The 20,469-nt window shown below is 47.7% G+C and overlaps 1 protein-coding gene across 2 annotated transcripts in view; it reads left to right on the plus strand.

Annotated features, from left to right (window-relative positions):
* Positions 1 to 20,214, plus strand: part of POLA2 (DNA polymerase alpha 2, accessory subunit) — a 37,530-nt gene extending 17,316 nt beyond the window's left edge. For both annotated transcript variants that reach the window (XM_035098933.3, XM_035098932.3), the window contains exons 13-18: positions 546 to 619; positions 1,617 to 1,722; positions 7,775 to 7,881; positions 17,328 to 17,387; positions 18,306 to 18,432; positions 19,756 to 20,214. In XM_035098933.3, coding sequence (XP_034954824.2) covers positions 546 to 619; positions 1,617 to 1,722; positions 7,775 to 7,881; positions 17,328 to 17,387; positions 18,306 to 18,432; positions 19,756 to 19,908 — 627 coding nt within the window. In that variant the 3' untranslated portion in view covers positions 19,909 to 20,214. The remainder of the gene's footprint in view (positions 1 to 545; positions 620 to 1,616; positions 1,723 to 7,774; positions 7,882 to 17,327; positions 17,388 to 18,305; positions 18,433 to 19,755) is intronic.
* Positions 20,215 to 20,469: the final 255 nt, after the last annotated feature.

Below are 20,469 nucleotides of genomic sequence, written 5' to 3' on the forward strand. Positions count from 1 at the left end.
TCTGAAGGGGGACTCTGAGTCTCCATTTAACAGACTGAGCCACAGCAACACGTGGCAGGGCCAGCTAGTATGTATGTATGTGTATAAGTAAAACAGTTCCAAACAGAATAGTGTAGATTAAACAAATGAAGCAGAATTCTAAGGAGTGATGGGGGTGGGAAATCTCTTAACTGTCCAGGGCCAGGGTAAGAAACTATACAATGAAGGTGCCAGACACGCCTCTGTAGGGAGGGAGTCCCACGATTGGGGGCTGCCACAGAGAAAGCCCTGTCCTGAGCCACCATTCTCTGCACTTCCGAGGGTGTTGGAACTAACAAGAGGGCCCAAAACCCAAAATGGGGGATGGAGGTGGTCTTTCAGATATTTGGGGTCTAACCGTGGACTCGTTATCCTGTGTGGATCTTGCCGATCTGGGGTCTCTGGCAGAAAAAAGATCTTCCCCCTTAACTGGTGACACGGGGGATTGAACTTGGGACGTTCTGCATGTGAAGCAAATGCTCTGCCACTGGGTTCCTGTTCTTCCTCTGCTTTTTCTTCTCCCCAAGGACTCTCAGCTCACTGCCTCGTTTGAAGACATCTTCAAGAGGTGCATGAAGATGATAGTCGAAGGGACAAGGAGGTGAGAACAAGAACATGAGAAGAGTCCATGGCCCATCTAGCTCAGCCTCCTGTATCTTGCAGGAGCTAAGCAGATGCCTCTGGGAAGCCCAAAAGAAGGACGAAATCGCAACAGTGCTGTCCTCACTTCTGGCTCAAAGCAGCTGGCATGCTGTGAGAGACTGCCTCCGACAGCGGTTATAGGACATAGCCCCCATGACTAATACAGTGGTACCTTGGTTCTCAAACTTAATCCGTTCCGGAAGTCCATTAAAAAAACACAGCGTTCCAAAACCAAGGAAATAGAAAATATAAAATAATGCAAAATGGATTAATCCATTCCAGACTTTTAAAAACAACCCCTAAAACAGAAATTTAACATGAATTTTACTATCTTACGAGACCATTGATCCATAAAATGAAAGCAATAAACAATGTACTGCAGTCACACGATCAATCAATCAGTAGCTGAACTGGGTTCCACACAGTCACAAAAACAAAACAAAAAAGCAAAATAAATAGCAAAACCAGACAGATCTCAGCGTAACACTCAAACCGGAAGTGTAACACTCAAAATGGAGCAGGTTCGGCTTCCGAAAAAAGTTCGCAAACCAGAACACTTACTTCTGGGTTTGCAGTGTTTGAGTACCAAGGTGTTTGAGAACCAAGGTACCACTGTAGTAGGAAGCAGGGTCAGATGGGAAAGGAATTGTTCACCTGGTAAATAATTATCTTCTGGAACTCGCTGCCACTAGATTTGGGGTGGCCCCTAGCTTCAGTAGAGGGTAAGACCCGGAAGAATGGTGGCAACGGGGACCCATCACCATCTCTTGGCCACAGAAGCCAAGTGGTCCAGAGGAAGTGAGAGCTGTTGCCTTTGGGCTTCCCTTGTGGGCTTCCCTGAAGCAACTTGTCAGCTGACAGCTCCCAGGATTCTTTGGGAGAAGCCATTAAAGCGGTATAAGAGCGTTTTAAGTGTATAGTGCAGAGGGGGCCTTAGCTATTCTGTTTCCCAACAGTGCTGGATCACACCTTGTCATCGTTCCTTCGCTGAGAGATGTCCACCATCACTGCATCTATCCCCAGCCGCCTTTGACTTGCGAGCTCTCGAAAGAAGACAAACAGGTGCTTCCTACAATCCAAAGGCAGTGCCTTTGTTTAAAGCTTTTCTGTATGTGTGTGCACAGCTGGAATATCTGTATTTTGGCCTGTCAGGTGAAGCTTGGATGTTGGTGGCTTTCAAAGCCTGGTAGGAACCCTGAAGTTTCTCAGATGCTCTGTGAGGCCAGAAATCAGCCTTAGTCCGTCTGAAGACATCAACTTCAGCCAGAGTGCCTTCCATCAGCTTCGGCTGGTGGCTCAGCTATGCCCCTATCTGGACAGGGATAGCTTAACTACTGTTGTCTATGCTCTGGTCACCTCAACGGTAGATTACTGCAATGCATTATACATAGAGCTGCCTCTGAAGATGGTTCAGAAAGTTCAGCTGGTGCAGAATTCAGCAGCCAGGTTGCTCACCGGAGTAAGACGGTTTGAGCATATTATTCCGATCCTGGTTTGACTGCACTGGCTACCAATTAGCTTCTGGGCCCAATTCAAAGTGCTGGTTTTGGCTTATAAAGCCTTAAATGGCTCAGGACCGCAATACCTCAAGGACTGCCTCTTTACATACGAAACTACCCGGACCCTGAGATCATCTTCTGAAGGCCGCCTTTGTGTGCCTCCTCCTTGAGAGGTCCAAAAGGTGCCAACATCAGAACAGGCCTTCCCTGCAGTGGCTCCCCATCTATGGAATGTTCTCCCCAGGGATGTTCGCCTGGCACCTTCATTATACACCTTTAGGCGCCAAGCGAAAATGTTCCTTTTTAACCAGGCCTTTCATTGATTTGATTGACATCCTATGCCCTTTTAAAATGTGGACTTTTGGGGGGGGTGTTATTGGGTGGTTGTTTTTATTTCGATTATGGATGTTGTGGTTTTATATTTTGATTTTATTCTGTAAACCGCCCTGTGAGTATACGAATAATAATAATAACAATAATCTGAAAATTAACACAGAAGCACACAGGAAGGAGACTGAAACAGAGACAAACAGGGGAAGAACCTGTGATTATCTCAGTTACACATGCTAGCTGCAGTAGGGTATACCTTACACCTTTACCTGAGAGGTCTGCATAGGAACCTGGTACTCAGTCGGGCTATTGGGGTCAATCTAGCTCCGTATTGTCTACACTGACTGGCAGCAGCACTCCAGAGTTTCAGGCAGTGAGTCTTCCCCAGCCTTACCTGCAGATGCTGGGGATTGAACCAAGGACCTTCTGCAGGCAAAGCTGATGCTCTGGCACTAAACAAAGAACTTTCCCACTTCAAATGAGTCCCCTTGCATGTTCAAGTAAATGAGGAGGGGGGCCTAGGAAGGGTGTTCCTGCTGGCCACGCCCCTCCCTTCACTAAACACATGAAGGATCCCCCCCTCCTTTTAACACTCCTTGTGTGAGTACACTCTGCATGTGCAGGATTTAGTTGGATTCCATGAAATGCTCCATTTCCCATAAGGGGGAGCTCCCAGCTGAAGAAAAGGCACTGTGTTTGCACTGCTGTAGGCTGTGCTCTTCTGGGCAAAGCCTGGTGTTTTCCTCTTGCTCCTGACGGAAGTTTGGAGGTGATTTTAGTGAACTCCCAAGTTTGGTATGGGGTAGGGAGACCTGGAAGCCGGTACGGCTTTTCCCCACAATGAATTTTTTTTTCTCATCGGAGCCGATGAACTCTTTGCTGCACTCTGAAAAGTCTTTTGTTTAGACCAGTGTTTTTGGTCTACGATTCCCATCATCGCCTACCTAGCAATGATAGGTAAAAGTGGTAAAGGTAAAGGGACCCCTGACCATTAGGTCCAGTCATGACCGACTCGGGTTGCGCGCTCATCTCGCATTATTGGCCGAGGGAGCCGGCGTATAGCTTCCAGGTCATGTGGCCAGCATGACAAAGCCACTTCTGGCGAACCAGAGCAGCACACGGAAACGCCGTTTACCTTCCCGCTATAGCGGTTCCTATTTATCTACTTGCATTTTTTGATGTGCTTTCGAACTGCTAGGTTGGCAGGAGCTGGGACCAAGCAATGGGAGCTCACCCCGTCACATCCTGGTCCCATCACCTCCTGGCAAATAGAAGGGGAAGAAATGGAGGCAGTGAGAGATTTTACTTTCTTGGGCTCCATGATCACTGCAGATGGTGAGGATGGATCACTGCAGATGGGAGGAAAGCAATGACAAACCTAGACAGCATCTTGAAAAGCAGAGACATCACCTTGCCAACAAAGGTCCGTATAGTTAAAGCTATGGTTTTCCAGTACAGTAGTGATGTATGGAAGTGAGAGCTGGACCATAAAGAAGGCTGATTGCCGAAGAATTGATGCTTTTGAATTATGGTGCTGGAGGAGACTCTTGAGAGTCCCATGGACTGCAAGAAGATCAAACCTATCCATTCTTAAAGAAATCAGCCCTGAGTGCTCACTGGAAGGACAGATCGTGAAGCTGAGGCTCCAATACTTTGGCTACCTCATGAGAAGAGAAGACTCCCTGGAAAAGACCCTGATGTTGGGAAAGGTGGAGGACACAAGGAGAAGGGGACGACAGAGGACGAGGTGGTTGGACTGTATTCTCGAAGCTACCAACATGAGTTTGACCAAACTGCGGGAGGCAGTGGAAGACAGGAGTGCCTGGCGTGCTATGGTCCATGGGGTCACGAAGAGTCAGACACAACTAAATGACTAAACAACAACAACAAGGCTATTGATAGAGATGGAGAATCTTAGCCAGCAAAGGGCTTCTCAGCTATCCCAGAGTCCAGCTGTGTGTGTGTTTCGGTTATAGCGCTTTCTGAGGAAGCATAGAGCGCATTCCTAATCGGAGCCCCTTGGCAGGAAGTCCTACGTCATTTACTCTGCAGCAGAAATGTGGGGGTTTCCCTGGAGCAGCTTGAGCTTTTCCCACCAGGAACCAGATTTGTCTGTAGCCTTTCTGAATGTGTCCCTTCCTTACACACCTCCTTACTTGCCTTATTTATTCATTGAAGGATTTTTACCCTACTCTTGGCATAAGAACGTCAAAAGAGCACTACAGCAGGATGAGGCCAAAGGAAGGACGTGTGGATCCAGAATTGGCTTCCACAGTCACTTACGGACCCATTGTTAAAACCGTGTTTATGGAAGACAATCTTACTCGGCTACGAGTGATCGCCAAAGAAGAAGAAGAAGAAGATAGTCCCAGCATCCTGTTCTTACAGTAGCCTACCAGATGTCTCTGGGGGGAAAAACCCAAGCAGGAGCTGAGTGCAACAACAACTGTGCCCGCTTGTGATTCTCAGCAGTCGGATACTTCAGGACATTCTGTCTCCAACAGTGGAAGTTGAACATGGCCACAGAGAGCCTTATCCTCCATGAAGCCTCCTTTTTTAAAAAATCGTTTTTTATTGAAACTTTTCAATATAGAATACAGTAAAAGCCAAACTATTCTAAATAAAAACAAAAGAGAAAGCAGGAAACAAAGCAGGAAAGGAAGGAAGGGTGGGAAACAGAGAAAAATTAGAAAAAGGGGAGGAGGAAGAAGAAAATATGAAGCCCTCTATCAGAGTTGTATCTTTACCCTTGTCACACACACAGGGCAGTGTGTAGGCTTCTAACACACACACACTTTATTTTCAAAACAGCCTTGTGAGAGTCTAGGCCAGGGGTGTCAAACTCAAATTCATCGGGGGCCGCATCAGCAGTTTGGTCGCCCTCAAAGGGCCGGTTGTGTCTGTAGGACTATGTGTCCACTCTTTATTATCATAAATTATTGTCACTGCATTCAATTATTACTGTTTTTTGTAATAACGTAAGCTCATTCCCGCCCCCACGCGGATCACATTCCTGCGTCGTGGCGCGTGTGTGGGAGGGGATGTAAACGAGGGAAATTTGAACAAAAGGTGGGGATCGACGGCTTCCGGGGGGGGGGGGCTCAACTAAACCTTCGGCAGGAAGGAGAAAGCCACTGCTGGGATTAAAAACCTGCAGATGGAAAGAGGGCTTCCCTCTCCCGCCCTGCGCACACCCAAACCCCGCTAGGCAGGATGCCACACGCTGCAACCCACCCCATGCTTTGGAGAGGGGCAGGAACATGCGGTGCAGCGCCAACTCCCTGCTTTGCTTTTGCATCCTCCCTCCTCAGCGCCAGAGTCCCTTCCCCTCGCGCTGAGGGAGGGCAGCGGATTTCCCGAGGAGGAAGGCGGCGGTAGCCCCAGCGGACGTGCATCTTCGCCTCAGAGCTGCTCTTCCCCCCACCTGCGCTGTTGTCGTCTTCGCCGCCGCCTCTCCCTACCGGGATTGCAGGCAAAGGAGGCTTGAAAACCTCCCCCCCCCCAAAATTCCCCTCCCACCTACTCGAACCGCGAGGCGACTCCATCTGGAGCCCTACATCACGAGGGGCTGAGAGGAGGCGGCGGCAGAGCGGGAAGAGCAGGAACCCATGCCGTCGTTGCCGCCTCCCTCCCGGCCGCCCCCCGGGGAGCAGCTCCGCCGGAACTGAGAAGCCAAAGGGCGGCTCGGGGGTGGGGGGCAGAGCAAAAGCCAGGCACCCTCCCGAGTGTCTATGAGGAGAAAACGGGGGAAGAGGGAAGAGAAACCCGGCTCCATCAAGAAAGCGGCTGTTGCGCTTCGCCTACTTCCCCCTCAGGCTCACTCCGCGTCCCTTTCGCCCGCTCGCTCGCCCACCTCCCGGATGCAGCCAAGGAGAGGAAGGGAAGCGGCGGGCGGCGGCTCCCCAGTGCCGCCTCACTCACTCTCGCTCTCGGAGACAACAGCAAAGCCCACCAAAAAAAATCCAGCGCTGCTCCGTCCCGGCACCAACTTTGCCGGCGGCGCCTGTAGGGCTTTCCTATCTCATCGGCGGGCTTCCTCCTCCTCCTCCTGCATCTCACTTCCCCGTCTGGCCGCTGTGCCACCGCCAACCTCAGCCTCATTCGAAATTGAAATTCCCTGGCCAAGGCCGTCAGCGCGGCTCCAGCGCCCTGGCCTCCGCCTGCAGCCCCGCCCCCGGTTTTGACCCTCGGCCAATCGCAGGCTCCAGAACTACTGTCAGTGCATAATGTCGGCGGCGGCTACGCGGGCCACATGATGAGGTCTGGCGGGCCGGATTAGGCCCCCGGGCCTTGTGTTTGACACCCATGGTCTAGGCTGAAAGAATGTTGTTGGCCCAAGTCCAACCAGGAAATTTCATGGCCTAATGGGAATTTGTACCCAGGTCTTCCCCAGCCTTTGTCTGACATTATAACCACTACACCACAGTAGATAAACCGGGATTATCCCCATTTCTTCCCCCTTGGTGGTATTGGATACTGATGTGGCAGATAAAGAAGTACTGTATTTACCCAAATGTAATGCGCACCTTTTTTGGCCAAATTACGTCGTGAAAATTAGGGCTCGCATAAGGTTTCATGGTGTGTTTACATTCACCAGAAATACTTTTTTGGTTTCAAATTTTGAAAATTGAGGTGTGCATTAGATTCGATGGCACATTACATTCGAGTAAATATGGTAACTGAGGGGAGTTAATATCAAAACACTTGTAGCGATCCGCGAGGTAGAGTCTACAGTCATACCTCGACTTCCGAAGTCGACAACCCTGGAAGTCTTTTTGCTGTGCGCATGCCCCGCACGTGCGTTCTGCGCCGAAGTGGTGCGCACGGTCGGCACATGCGCAGAAGTGCGAAATCGCGCTTCGCGCATGTGCCGAACGGGCGCTTCAACAGCCGAAGACTTGGACTTACGAAGATGGCTGTGGAACGGATTGTCTTCGTAAGTCGAGGTACCACTGTACATTGGTCCCATTTTACAGATTTTTAGTGGGGGGGAGGGAGTGGACCAAGACCATGAAAGCTACTTGATGCTACTTGAAAATTTATGATTCTGACCTGGTATTCAAACTCTGAGAATCCCTGAGCTCTGCTGAATCTCTTCTCTATCTGCCCCCCTCAAAGTAGTGAGGAAAGAGCTTTGTAACTGCCTCATATCTTGAGGCCCTGATTCTTGTCCTGCTTTTTTTAAAAAAAAAAAATCTCCTGCAGTGTTTTCTACTTGAATACCCGATTTGGGAGCTGTTTGGTCAACCCGCACAAACCCTCTCTCCCCTTTTCTCCAATTCCAGAGGGTTCTCTTCGTTTCTGATCCCTGCACCTTGGAGATCAATGGTGTGGTTTTTGGCTTGACGTCTGTGGACCTGGTCTTTCACATGGGCTCAGAAGAAATTAGCAGGTATGTTCAAAGCAGGGATGTACCGGTAGATTCGCAGAACTGTAGAGTTGGAAGGGGACACCAAGGGACATCTAGTCCAACCCCTTGCAATGCAGGATGCTCTTAAACTCTAAAACCCTGAGGTGTGTGTGTTTTTTTTCCAGCCTGAGGGCCGCATTGCATCTTGGCCAACCTTCCAGGGGGGTCACACGAAAGTGCTACCGTGTTTCTCTGAAAATAAGACACCGTCTTATATTTTTTTTTCTCTCAAAAAAACCACACTATGGCTTATTTTCAGGGGATGTCCTATTTTTTTGCTCCTCCTCCTGATGCGGCCGGCATAGCTGCTGCGCCTATCACTATGTCTTATTTTTGGGGTATGGCTTATATTCCGTGAATGCCTAAAAATCCTGCTATGGCTTATTTTATGGCTACGTCTTATTTTCGGAGAAACAGGGTAGGTGGTGCCAGAGGCAAAAGTGGGGTGAGCAAAAAAATGTAAATTTTACACACTCTTTTCTACCTCCCCCCCCCATCTACACAAATAAAAGGCATTGCCATAGCTCATGGACACATTCCAGCGAGGCCAAACCCCTCAAGGAGGGCGTGGAGCAGGCCCAGTGAGGGCCATGGGGAGAGTCCTGAGGGGACTGAGAGAGGCCTGCAGTCACCCCCCAGGCATGTCTTCCCACCCCTGTTCTAAAACCTTAAATCCTCCAGCATTAAAATGAAGGGATTATTAATCACCCCCCAAACACATCCATTTGCTGGCTGAGATTGTGTTCATACTGGGAGGTACTGTGGTTTAGTGCTGTATTTAGCTCCTTGGTGTGGTCATTGTTCCTTGAGCAATTTTCTGCTGCTTTTTAAAAGGATATCTGCTGATCTTCAGACAGCTGTGAGTGTGGAAGATGTAATAATGGGGGGTGGGGGAAATGACACAGCATGAATCAGGCATGATTCAGAATCCAATAAGTGTAATCGGTCTGTGAGCGAAAGAAATGTCAGCCCTGAGCTGTGGAATCACTTGGCTTGATGTCACACAAAATTCCCTCTTAAGTTGCTCACGGCTTCCAAAGTACAGTCCCCATTTCTGCTGTAAACCCTTTGCTCTCTCTCTCTCTCTCTCTCTCTCTCTCTCTCTCTCTCTCTCTCTCTCTCTCTGTGTGTGTGTGTGTGTGTGTGTGTGTTTTTACACCAGGCATCCCCAAACTGCGGCCCTCCAGATGTTTTGGCCTACAACTCCCATGATCCCTAGCTAACAGGATCAGTAGTCGGGGAAGATGGGAATTGTAGTCCAAAACATCTGGAGGGCCTAAGTTTGGGGATGCCTGGTTTACACGCTTATGTTACCGTGAAACCGTGTTATTAATTTTGCTAGTACTACACTTGAGGCATATGGGATGCGGGTGGCGCTGTGGGTTAAACCACAGAGCCTAGGGCTTGCCGATCAGAAGGTCGGCAGTTCGAATCCCCGCGATGGGGTGAGCTCCCATTGCTCGGTCCCAGCTCCTGCCCACCTAGCAGTTCAAAAGCATGTCAAAGTGCAAGTAGATAAATAGGAACCGCTACAGCGGGAAGGTAAACGGTGTTTCTGTGTGCTGCTCTGGTTCGCCAGAAGCGGCTTTGTCATGCTGGCCACATGACCTGGAAGCTGTACGCCAGCTCTCTTGGCCAATAAATCAAAATGAGCGCCGCAACCCCAGAGTCGGTCACGACTGGACGTAATGGTCAGGGGTCCCTTTACCTTTACACTTGAGGCTGCATGTAACTTATGTATGGTAGGAGCTTTTTGTATTAACATTAAATCTATTTTTTATTGATACTTACCAAGAGACATACAAATATAATACACCAAAATAAAAGAAATGTTTAAAAAATCTGATCTAAAAAGGAGCAGGAACAAAAAGAAGAAAAGGAGGGGGGGAGGAAGAAGAAGAAGAAGAAGAAGAAGAAGAAGAAGAAGAAGAAGAAGAAGAAGAAGAAGAAGAAGAAGAAGAAGAAGAAGGGGAGAGAGAGAGAGAGAAAGACATTGGGTTCTGTCTGTCCTCTAAATGTTGTACCTTTTTCTATAAGCCAATTTCTCCCCCCCCAATCTTTGACTCCAGATATTACAAGTTCATTTTCTCTTTCATGCCCAAAAGTCCGCAAGACGTTTCCAGTCCTTAATAAACTGAAGCTCAATCCAGATAAGGCTGAGGCACTGTTAGTGGGGGTTCCCCAGACCAGATGGCTGGGAGGTTGCCTGCTCTTGATGGGGATACATTCCCTCTGAAGGAGAGGGTCCATAGCCTGGAGGTGTATTCCTGGATCCTTTGCTGTCACTTGCTGTCACTTGAGGCTCAGGTGGCCTCAGTGGCACAGAGTGCCTTCCATCTGCTTTTGGCTGGTGGTCCCGCTGTGCCCTTATCTGGACAGGGGCAGCCTAACTGCTGTTTATGTCCTGGTAACCTCGAGGTTAGATTATTGCAGCGCGTTACACGTCCCTGAAGACAATTAGGAAAATTCAGCTGGTGTGGAATTCGGCAAGCTCACTGGGGCAAGACAATTTGAGCATATTTCACCAATTCTGGCCCAACTGCCCTGGCTGCTAATTAATTTCCGGGCCCAATTCAAATTGCTGCTGGTTTTGACCTATAAAGCCTTAAATGGCTGAGGACCGCAATACCTCAAGGACCACCTCTCCCCATATGAACCTACTCAGACCCCAGGGAGGTTCGGCTGGCGAACCTTTTAGGTGCCAGGTGAAGAGCTGGAGATGTCCCCTGCCTGAAAAAATCTGGAGAGCAGTATAGGCAATACTGAGGGAGCAATGGTCTGGCTCCCTATGTTCCAAATACAGTGGTACCTCGGGTTACAAACGCTTCAGGTTACAGACTCTGCTAACCCAGAAATAGTACCTCAGGTTAAGAACTTTGCTTCAGGATGAGAACAGAAATTGTGCTCCCGGCGGCACGGCAGCAGCAGGAGGCCCCCATTAGCTAAAGTGGTGCTTCAGGATAAGAACATTAGGTTAAGAACGGACCTCTGGAACAAATTAAGTTCTTAACCAGAGGTACCACTGTGTTGTGCTCTTGATTGTGTGCAGAGTTCCTTCTGTCTTAGCCAATGAATCAATCATCTGGATGGGTTGATCTCCAGACAAGAAAGAAAGAAAGAAAGAAAGAAAGAAAGAAAGAAAGAAAGAAAGAAAGAGGGAGACTGTCTCACTTCAAAGTGCAGTTCCTGAGAAAATCTCCTGACAAGTGGTATGCCTCAGAGGTCGGCTGGTGCCAGCCGGCCATGGCCTGTCATTAAGTAAATCAAGCCACACAGTCTTCCTCTGCCTTGAGGGTTTGTGTCACATCCTCTCTTTTCCCTTCACCATGTGTGTTTCTTCTTCCTCTTTTATGGGGAGACGGCGCCCCGTTTCTCGGTCAGCACCATCGTCACCTGTTGGTGGCGTCACACATCTCTGAGCAAAAGCGTGCTGTGACTCGAAGTTGTGTTTTTAGCCTTGTGGCACCAGTTCTCCGGAATTCTCTTCCCTCAGGAGGGAAACAAGCCCCGACATTAGGATTTTGACGGTCACTGAAAATCTTTATTTCATACGAGGTCTGAACCGGTGGTGACTGACCAGGAAAGAGACCTTCAGGTGTAGTGGATAACTCGATAAAAGGATAAAGGTGAAAGAAGCAGATTCCATGCTAGGAATAATTAAGAAAGGGGCTGAAACTAAAGCCGGCTATATCATGCCATTAATGCAAACCTGCACTTGGAATTTAAAAGAGGATTGGACAAATTAATGGTGGATAATTCTAGTTACAGGTGGGTAGCCGTGTTGGTCTGAGTCGAAGCAAAATAAAAAAATTCCTTCAGTAGCACCTTAAAGACCAACTAAGTTTTTATTTTGGTATGAGCTTTCGTGTGCATGGCTCATACCAAAATAAAAACTTAGTTGGTCTTTAAGGTGCTACTGAAGGAATTTTTTTATAATGGTGGATAAGTTTATGTTCTACCTTGATATGCCTCTGAATACTACCGTAGTTGCAAGGAATCACTAGTGGGGAGAGCATGCCCTGTTTTTGGTCTTCCCACTGGGATTTCTGGTTCATCACTATGAGAACAGGATACGGCACCAGGTGGGCCTGATCCAGCAGCTAGGCTCTTTCCATTCTTTTCTCCCAAACTGGCCTGTTTTTTTTTGTTTTTGTTTCCTGAAGTTTTAAACTTCTTGGTTTTTATACTGTTTATGACCTGTACTTTTTTAAAAATATTATATTTCTGTACACTAGTTAGATGTCCTCTGGAAGTATTGTTGTTGTTTAGTCGTTTAGTCGTGTCCGACTCTTCGTGACCCCATGGACCATAGCACGCCAGGCACTGGAAGTATAGTGAGTTATAAATTCTGAATCTTTTCCTTCAGCCCAGTGTTTTCGTCTGTCATGTTACTTCATAACAAGAGAACGGGCCTTTTGCATGGTGGTTCCCCTAGTGTGCAATGCTCTCCTCAAAAAGACTCACATTGTGTCACCATTGCAGTATCTTTAGGCGCCAGACCAAAACATTCCTCTTTACCCCAGGCTTATGGCTATTAAATAATTATGACCTGTGGGAGAGAGGACTGTTGTTGTGATGACTATTTTATTCATTAGGCTGTCCGTCTGTATGCTTTTTATTATGTTTTTATCACTGGTGTTCTGTAATGTGCTTTAAACATTGTACACCGCCCAGGGATCTCTTTGATAAAGGGCGGTATATAAATTGAATGAATAATAATAATATCCTGGGAAAGAGGGATTGATTGTGAAGCCCCTTTCAGAACTGTAGCTCTGTGAGGGGAATAAGGGTCTCCTGGCATTTCTCAGCAACTACAGTTCCCAGGATTCTTTGCTGGGGTGTGTGGAAACCGTAACTCTTTAAAGTGGTGTCACACCACTTTAAATGCCTAGTGCAGATTGGGGTGGGGGAATTGGTAGATGGCAGGAGTTTGTCTCCCTGTCTCATGTTGTAGAGCGGGAAGGGGCAAATAGACGTCACCTCACACTTCCTCCTTCAAAGGAAACTACCTCAAGCACTTCCCTCACTTGAGGAGAAAGGCCAAAACATGCCAATATCTTAATTGAAGTAGTCCAGTTAGACTCTCTCTTGGGACCTTCAAATTCTGCTGCCTTTCCTCCACTTCCCATAACAGGGAAACCAGTTCCTTAAACTTGCCCTGAAATACCAGGAAAACCGTCAGTTGGCTCTTACAACTGTCTTCCCAGTGCTGACGTTATTATTTTTAGATCTCCAGGGACTGTTCATTCTGGGGGAAAGACGGTTGCTCTTCTCCAGAATAAAGGCAGGAAGGCAATGTTGTATCTCTAGGGGGGGCTGCATTTCTCTCCTCTCTCTTTCCACCCCATACCTCCCCTTCCCTTGATGAATATTAGGATCTAATGATTCGATAATATTGAAGGATCACCTCACCCCATCTGTGCCCACACAACCTGCTTCAGTCTGCAGAAGTGGCACTTTTAGAAGTGCCACACTATGTTCGTTCCACACCTGCAAGAAATCAACCCTTCAGTGTGGCAGCACCTAATCTCTGGAACTCCCTGCCCCTTGATATTAGCCAGTTACCTTTGCTGTATTGTTTTCAGTGCCTGCTAAAAAAATTTTTTTGTTTAGGCAGATGTGTAATTTTGTCATGCAATTTTAATATGTGGTTTTGATAAGTATGATTTTTAAATTACTAATGTTTTAAAGAAGTTTAAAATTTGTAATGTTTGCTTTCATGGGTATATTTTGAAGAAAACTTTAGATTGTCTTTTGTAAGTCACTTGGAGGTCTTTTTTGTTGCTTAATTAGGCGGTATATAAATCTTGTGAAATGAAAATAATACTGTATATATATTCTCATAATGAGTTGGTACAGAGGAGGGCAGGGGGGGCTTCTCAGCTGCTACACAGAGGAGTGATTTTGTGGCTGGAGCAAGTTCCTTTCTGCCCCCACAGATTTATGACTTGTCATGCTGCTGAAATTCCCCCAATTCTGCACAACTGCTAAAGAAAAGGTGGAGGACCCCTGGACCCTTGGTTTAGATCAGGGATCAGCAACCTTTTTCAGCCGTGGGCTGGTCCACCGTCCCTCAGACTATGTGGTGGGCCGGACTATTTTTTTGGGGGGGGGAATGAACAAATTCCTATGCCCCACAAATAACCCAGAGATGCATTTTAAATAAAAGCACACATTCTACTCATGTAAAAACACACTGATTCCCGGACCGTCCGTGGGCCGGATTGAGAAGGCGATTGGGCCGCATCCAGCTCCCGGGCCTTAGGTTGCCTACCCCTGGTGTAGATAGCCTGTCAAATGGTCCCTAATTTGACCCACGTGCATTTCCCCACATACAGCACCCACCTTCCCCACACCTGGCATCTGGCACGGGGCAGGTAAGGACACAGCTCCCATCAGCATGGGTAGTGGTCAGAAATTATGGGAGTTGGATGAAAAGCTATTACTGTAATTTAAGGTAATACTTTATTGCCTTTTCACTTTGCCCTGTATTTTTGGGATCACATGGACTAGAAACCAGCAAAACGAAAGGTGCCGTGAGCAGTCTCTCCCCTGCCAGGGAAGGCGTTTGCTCCTGTCCTGTTGTTCTTCCACCCAGCTCTCTCCCTTATTAAATTGGGGAGGGACTTGTTGGGTTGCCTTTGTTTTTCTTTTGTCCATTGCATACAAAACACGGATGACGTGTTTTTGTGTGTGTGCGTGTTTCATGCCTGACTTCCACACTCCCTTATGTCGAGGTTTCTGTGTTTTGGTGAGTCGCCGTGCCTTCAGACATCAGAGCGCTTTTAATTTATGAGCATTAGCTGGGACTCCATGGCAGGAGGGGGGTGTACAAAAACATGATGCGTTAAGCTGGGTGATTTAACAGCGACTGCCAAAAAACCCTCTCAGCTGCAGCAGAGTTTCGAATATTACAATGGGCTGGCAGAGGGCCAGCTCTGACCTAATGTAATGTAAGCACATGAGTCTTTCCCTTGCACACATACGTGGGCCACACCAGCAGGGTAAAATTTGAACGCAGAGGCCTCTTTTCTGTCCCCACCCCACCCCGCTTTGCCAGTTATGAAATCCACTCGCCATATGTGTGTCCTTCATCTCAGAGAGTGGGGAAACCTGGGGGAATCTCCAGATGTTGTTGGACTCTAAATCCCATCAGCCCCAGCCAGTTTGGCTGATGGGAATTGTAGTCCAATAACCTCTGGAGAGCCTCATGTGTTTTCCCACCCTTCCTATCCCTGCAGTTTCTTGGGAGAGTTGGGCTTGCTCAGCCATGAAGCTCCACTGGGTGATCTTGAGCTAGCCAGCCACCTTTTCTTCAGCCTGGCCTACCTCACAGGGTGTTTGTGAAGATAACTGGGGGGGGGCAGGGAACCTCCGCATACATCTCCTTGAACTCTTCAGCTTTTAATGTTTGATGTTTTGCTGGGTTTTTTATTATGTTGGAAACTGCCCAGAGTGCCTGGGGCAACCCAGTCAGATGGGTGAGGTATAAATATTATGATGATGATGACAGAGAGCAGAATACACATTTTAATGTACAGTCATACCTCATGTTGCGTCAGCTGCGGGTTGCGTTTTTTTGTGATACAAACGCGGCGGACCCGGAAGTGTTTACTTCCAGGTTTTGCTGCGCGTGCATGCGCAGAAGCATTCTGCGTGCTATGCGCATGCGCAGAAACGCTGCTCGGGTTGTGGACTTTTTGGGGCACCCCGGAACGGATCGGGTCCGCAACCTGAGGTACCACTGTATTTTAAATCTTTTGTTGGAAGCCGCCCAGAGTGGCTGGGGAAACCCAGCCAGATGGGCGGGGTGGTATTATGTGTGTATGTATGTATGTACGTATGTATCTATGTATGTATTTATGTATGTATCTATGTATGTGGCTGGCCAGTCAATTGAAAGCTTGATTTGGCATCTTCAAAAATGCTTCTGTTCAGAACCACAAGCCTAAACCAATCTCAAGTTTCTTTCCCTGATAAATTGTGGTAGGCGTCCATAGGGCAGTGCCTGATGTATTTATGAAAGCATTTACAGTATAGCCCACCGTTAGCTATATAAATACTAATGGCGGCTTACAGAAAATTTGCTAAAGCCTCTTTTAGCTGATTTTTAAAAAGCCGTTTTAAAACCCTGCTTAGAAAAGCAGAACTGGCAGATAAACATGCCAAAAAAATAGCAAAAAAGAATGTAGACCTTCCCTTCTCTGGCTTAATCTCAAGATCCTTGAATCTGTCTCCTGAGAATAGGAAGCCTGGAGCCTTTGCATATTCAAGCTGGGGCAGAGCTGGGGAACTTAAGACCTAGCAGCTGAAAGCAGCCCCCCAGGCCTCTAGCTGACCCTCGGACAACAGACCCTCCAAGCTGCAGCCCCTCTTCCCAAAGCACATCCCTTACTGGGCATGTTTCCCTTGAGCGTCCCTCCTCCCTCCTGTTCCCTTTTCCTCATGTGCCGTATCTTGTTTGTTAGCCTGAAGGCAGGGATTTTCTTACAAGCTACTCTGAAACACGTTTTGGTGAAAAGGTTGGGGTGCTAACACTGCAGATAAATAATAATACATCTTTGCTAAATTCTGCAGAGGTTGTTTGTGTTTGTTTGTTTGTTTGTTTTTACACTCGTGCAGTATATGAATTTTATGGAACAAGTAAGTATTTTCTCAAGATGGGACGGGTAGGAATATTCCTAAACAGAAGCAGCTTCCATTGGGAACAAATTGCCAGGGAACTGACTTGTGCTGTATTTTGAGGAGGGTGTTTTGTGTGTGTGTGTGTGTGTTTAATGACTGAGGTTTATTATCCTGTACATCATATGCAAAGGGAGTCTTTGGCTTCCAGATGTTGCCGGACTACAACTCCCATCATCCCTGGTCCATTGGCCATGCTTGCTGTGGCTGATGGGAATTGCAGTTCAGCAACATGGGCGGGGGGCAAAGGTTCCACACCCTTGCTGCAGCCTAAATTTCCTGCGGGTGGCTGGCTTGATGCTGCCTGGTATGTGTACGTGTCTGGGTTGGATTTAAGAGGGTCAGGTTTAAACCTTTTAATTTAAATTAAGGTTTAATTTGTTGAAGCCATTTAAAGATGAAAATCTTTACATCAGCCAGTCATTTCTAAGAAGATGATGATGATTAATCCCACTTGGCAAAATAGGCTTCTAAGCAGTTTTACAAAATATGAAAACCCATCTACACAGAAATTAAAATACAAATAATTAAGGTATGCAACTAAGCACTCCTATTATTAAATCTTCCATCTCCCCCACCCATTTTATCCTTATGACAACTCAGTGACTTAGCTTAGGCTGAAAGGGAGTCTGTTTTAGAGAAGCAGATATGGGGGGGGGGCTCGGTACTGGTTCTATTTTTAATACATATTTTCACGCCCTCTTTTTAATTTTGTCACCTCCCTCTCTCTTTTCTTTCTGTCCCAGTTCTTCCAGTGTCTTGGACCGGTTTTCCAGAACTCTGAAGCACATCCTGACTCAGAGGAGGTAAGCTCCTTTTGTTGAAGCAAAACAAACCCTCCCCGCTCCTCCTGCTTTGCCTGCCAAAAGTCCTGGGTTCAAATCACAGCAACTCCATTGGTCCATCTAGCTCAGTATGGTCTGCACTGATTGGCAGCCGCTCTCCAGGGTTTCAGGCAGAGTCTTTCCCAGCCCTACCAGGAAAAGGCTGGTGGGGATTGAACCCTGGACTTTCTGCTTGCAAAGCAGTGCCTCTGCCACTGAGCTATGGCCTTGCCCCTTAAAATAAAGTTGGCGCGTTGCATGATTACGTGTAGTATTGTAAAGAAGCGCAACGTCTGTAGCCGTGGAGATGAGAGGAAGGGAAAAACCAGAGGCTGGGGTAGCCAGTTGGCTGGGATCTTTCCAGCCTCGTTGTGATTGCCATTTGTATTTTGTCCTTCCAAGCTGTATGTGTCCTGAACTCCTGGCCTACCTGGCGGCAAGTCTAGAGTCTGGGGGTCAAGCCATGCAAGCCAAGTCCAAAGATCAGGACTAAACATCAGGAATAACTTACTGGCAGTAAGAGCTGTTTGACAGGGGAACAGACTCCCACAAGAGGAGATCCACTCTCCTTCATTGGATGTTTCCAACTCTACAGCTCTGTGATTCTTTGATACTTGGCAGACTCCCTTTATTTTCACCCCCCTTCCCAACACTTTGGAAACATGGAGATAACACCCCTTGGAACACGGTGCCTTTAAGGTGCTGAATTTAGAGACTTCAGAAACACACACACACACGCAAACTGAAATTGGCAGCAGTGTTGAAAAGCACAGCTTGGCATCCTGTTGGTACCCAAGGGGGAGAGGAACAGCTGCTGGGCGTGTCGATGTATGCGAGGGAGCAGGTTGCGGAATGGGAGGGGTAACACGATCTTTCCTTCTTTCTTTAATTCCTGAGCAGTTACTATCCACTCTACCCTCCCGCGGAAGAGATGAACATTGATTACGAACGTTTCCACCAATACGCAGCCCTGCCTGTCACGCCGGACGTGCTGATCACTCCGTCGGAACTGAGATACTTTATCAAGGTTGGGGGGAAATGAAGCTGTCTGGGTGCAGGGTGATGGAGGGAGGGGACACATTCCAAGCTATTGCGGTAGCTCAGTGTTCTCCACACAAATTGGCAGTGGCTGTCCAGGGTTTTGAACAAGAGAGTATTCGCCAGCTCTGCCTGGAGATGCTGCTACAGCTCTAAAAATAAAGTAAGATTCCAGTCCTCATGGAGCTGAATAAAGGACCCATTTATATAGAAACATAGGGGGCTGGGTCTAGCTCAGTATTGCCTGCACTGATTAGCAACAGCTCTCTAGGATCTTACTCAGGAGATATTCCGAGTCTTCCTTGGAAATACCAGGATTGAACCTGGGACCTGCAATCAAAGCAAATCCTCTGCCACCACCATTCCCTCTAATTCCGGAATTGGGATTCAACCTCCTGTCTACAGGTTCTTGAACACAGCCACACCACTTCTCTGCAAGGATCTCTGCAGGCTGCCCTGTTGAGCAGGAGTTGGGCTGGAGAATAGATGGCAGAGTGAGGCTTAGAGGGGGAGAAATACAGATGAGTTCACTGCAGATCCACTGATAAAACGCTATTATACCATTCATGTTCAGAGGCAGTCTGTTTTAGAGGGCAAGCTGCTTACTTATTTATCCTGCCCTCCCAAGGACAGCAAAGAACAAAATGGGGGAGGGGAGCCAATTACATTAGGAAAAACGTTGAAAACCTTAAAGCCACATACACTCAGTTGGATAGCTCAGTTGGTTAGAGCGTGGTGCTGAGAACAACAAGGTCGTGGTTAGAGCCCCATAAGGGACAGCTACACATTCCTGCATTGCAGGGGGTTGGGCCAGGTGGTCCTTAGGGTTCCTTCCAACTCGTGTCATTCTGTGAAACAGCACCAAATGCCTGAATGAACTGAAATGGTTTTAAATTAATAATGAGTGGAGCAGGCCCACTTCAGCACGGAGGGCATTCCACAAACGGAACCATCACCAAAAAGGCCCTCTCCGGGTTGCCACCAATCAGGTACCACCAGCAGGGGCCTCCCTTGCTGATCATAGGTCCCAGAATGGTTGATACTTTAGAGAGACGCTCTTTAAGATCCATAAAGGGTAGCCATTGCTGCCATACCCAGCTAGTGAGTGCTGAGAAACATCTGGCTGCCCCCATTTTTGGAACTAGGATGCTGGACTAGACTGATTTTTTCTGATCTGGCAAGACAGTTCCTACACCCATAATAAGGAGATTAAAATCAGTATGTCCTAATGATACTTTCCCATCTGACTAGAGAGCCTGTTTCTTGTTTTTATTGTCTCTCCCCTCTCCCCTTGTTTCCTGCCCATCCCTAGGACGTCCTTGGGTGTGTCTGTGTGAACCCAGGCCGGCTAACAAAAGGCCAGGTAGGGGGCACCTACGGGCGTTTGTGCATCCAGCAGAAGGTCTCCAAGGACCAAGAGGAGCGGAAGAGCCCTTGCATCGCTGCTCAGGTCGTGAGAATCTAACTTGCACCCGTGTACTCAACCCACTAGCAGAGAGGACTGCAGAGGTTTTGCTGGAGTGGGACCAAAACACAGTTTAGCGACGAGACTGAAGAGACGGAGCGGGTTTCTCCTCCAATGTCTAGGGGTCTCTCTGGGCTGCAGCTGTTTGGGAATCTGCCTTTTACCTTCGCTGCCAACACAGCTGGAGAGAATCTCTTCTGTTGCAATTTTCCCAAGTTTGGGCGGGGAAGAATGGATTTGCCTACGCTAATGTCCTTTTGACAAAACACTTTCTACTTTGAGAAGACAGATAAAAAGTTAGCTATATTCACTGGTGTGTAGCATTTTTTTTGGGTGGTGGGGGAGCAACATGTCTCCCTCTGTGCTTCAAAGTTGATATCCTTTTAGGTGCCTTCACGCCCTCCCCCAACCCGCGCAAACGCTCCTCTCCTGCAAAGTTGGTGGGGAAACTGACCTCTAGTTTGGAAAATGGAAAGTTCAGGTCTTGCGTGCGGCCAGGGTGCAGACATTTAAAACAAAAAAAACCACAACTCTCCTGCAGTTTGTCTTATTATCTAGCCT

Source organism: Zootoca vivipara, chromosome 16 (assembly GCF_965207765.1).
Source record: "Zootoca vivipara chromosome 16, rZooViv2.hap1.1, whole genome shotgun sequence".
In the NCBI taxonomy this organism is placed as follows: Eukaryota; Metazoa; Chordata; class Lepidosauria; order Squamata; family Lacertidae; genus Zootoca; species Zootoca vivipara.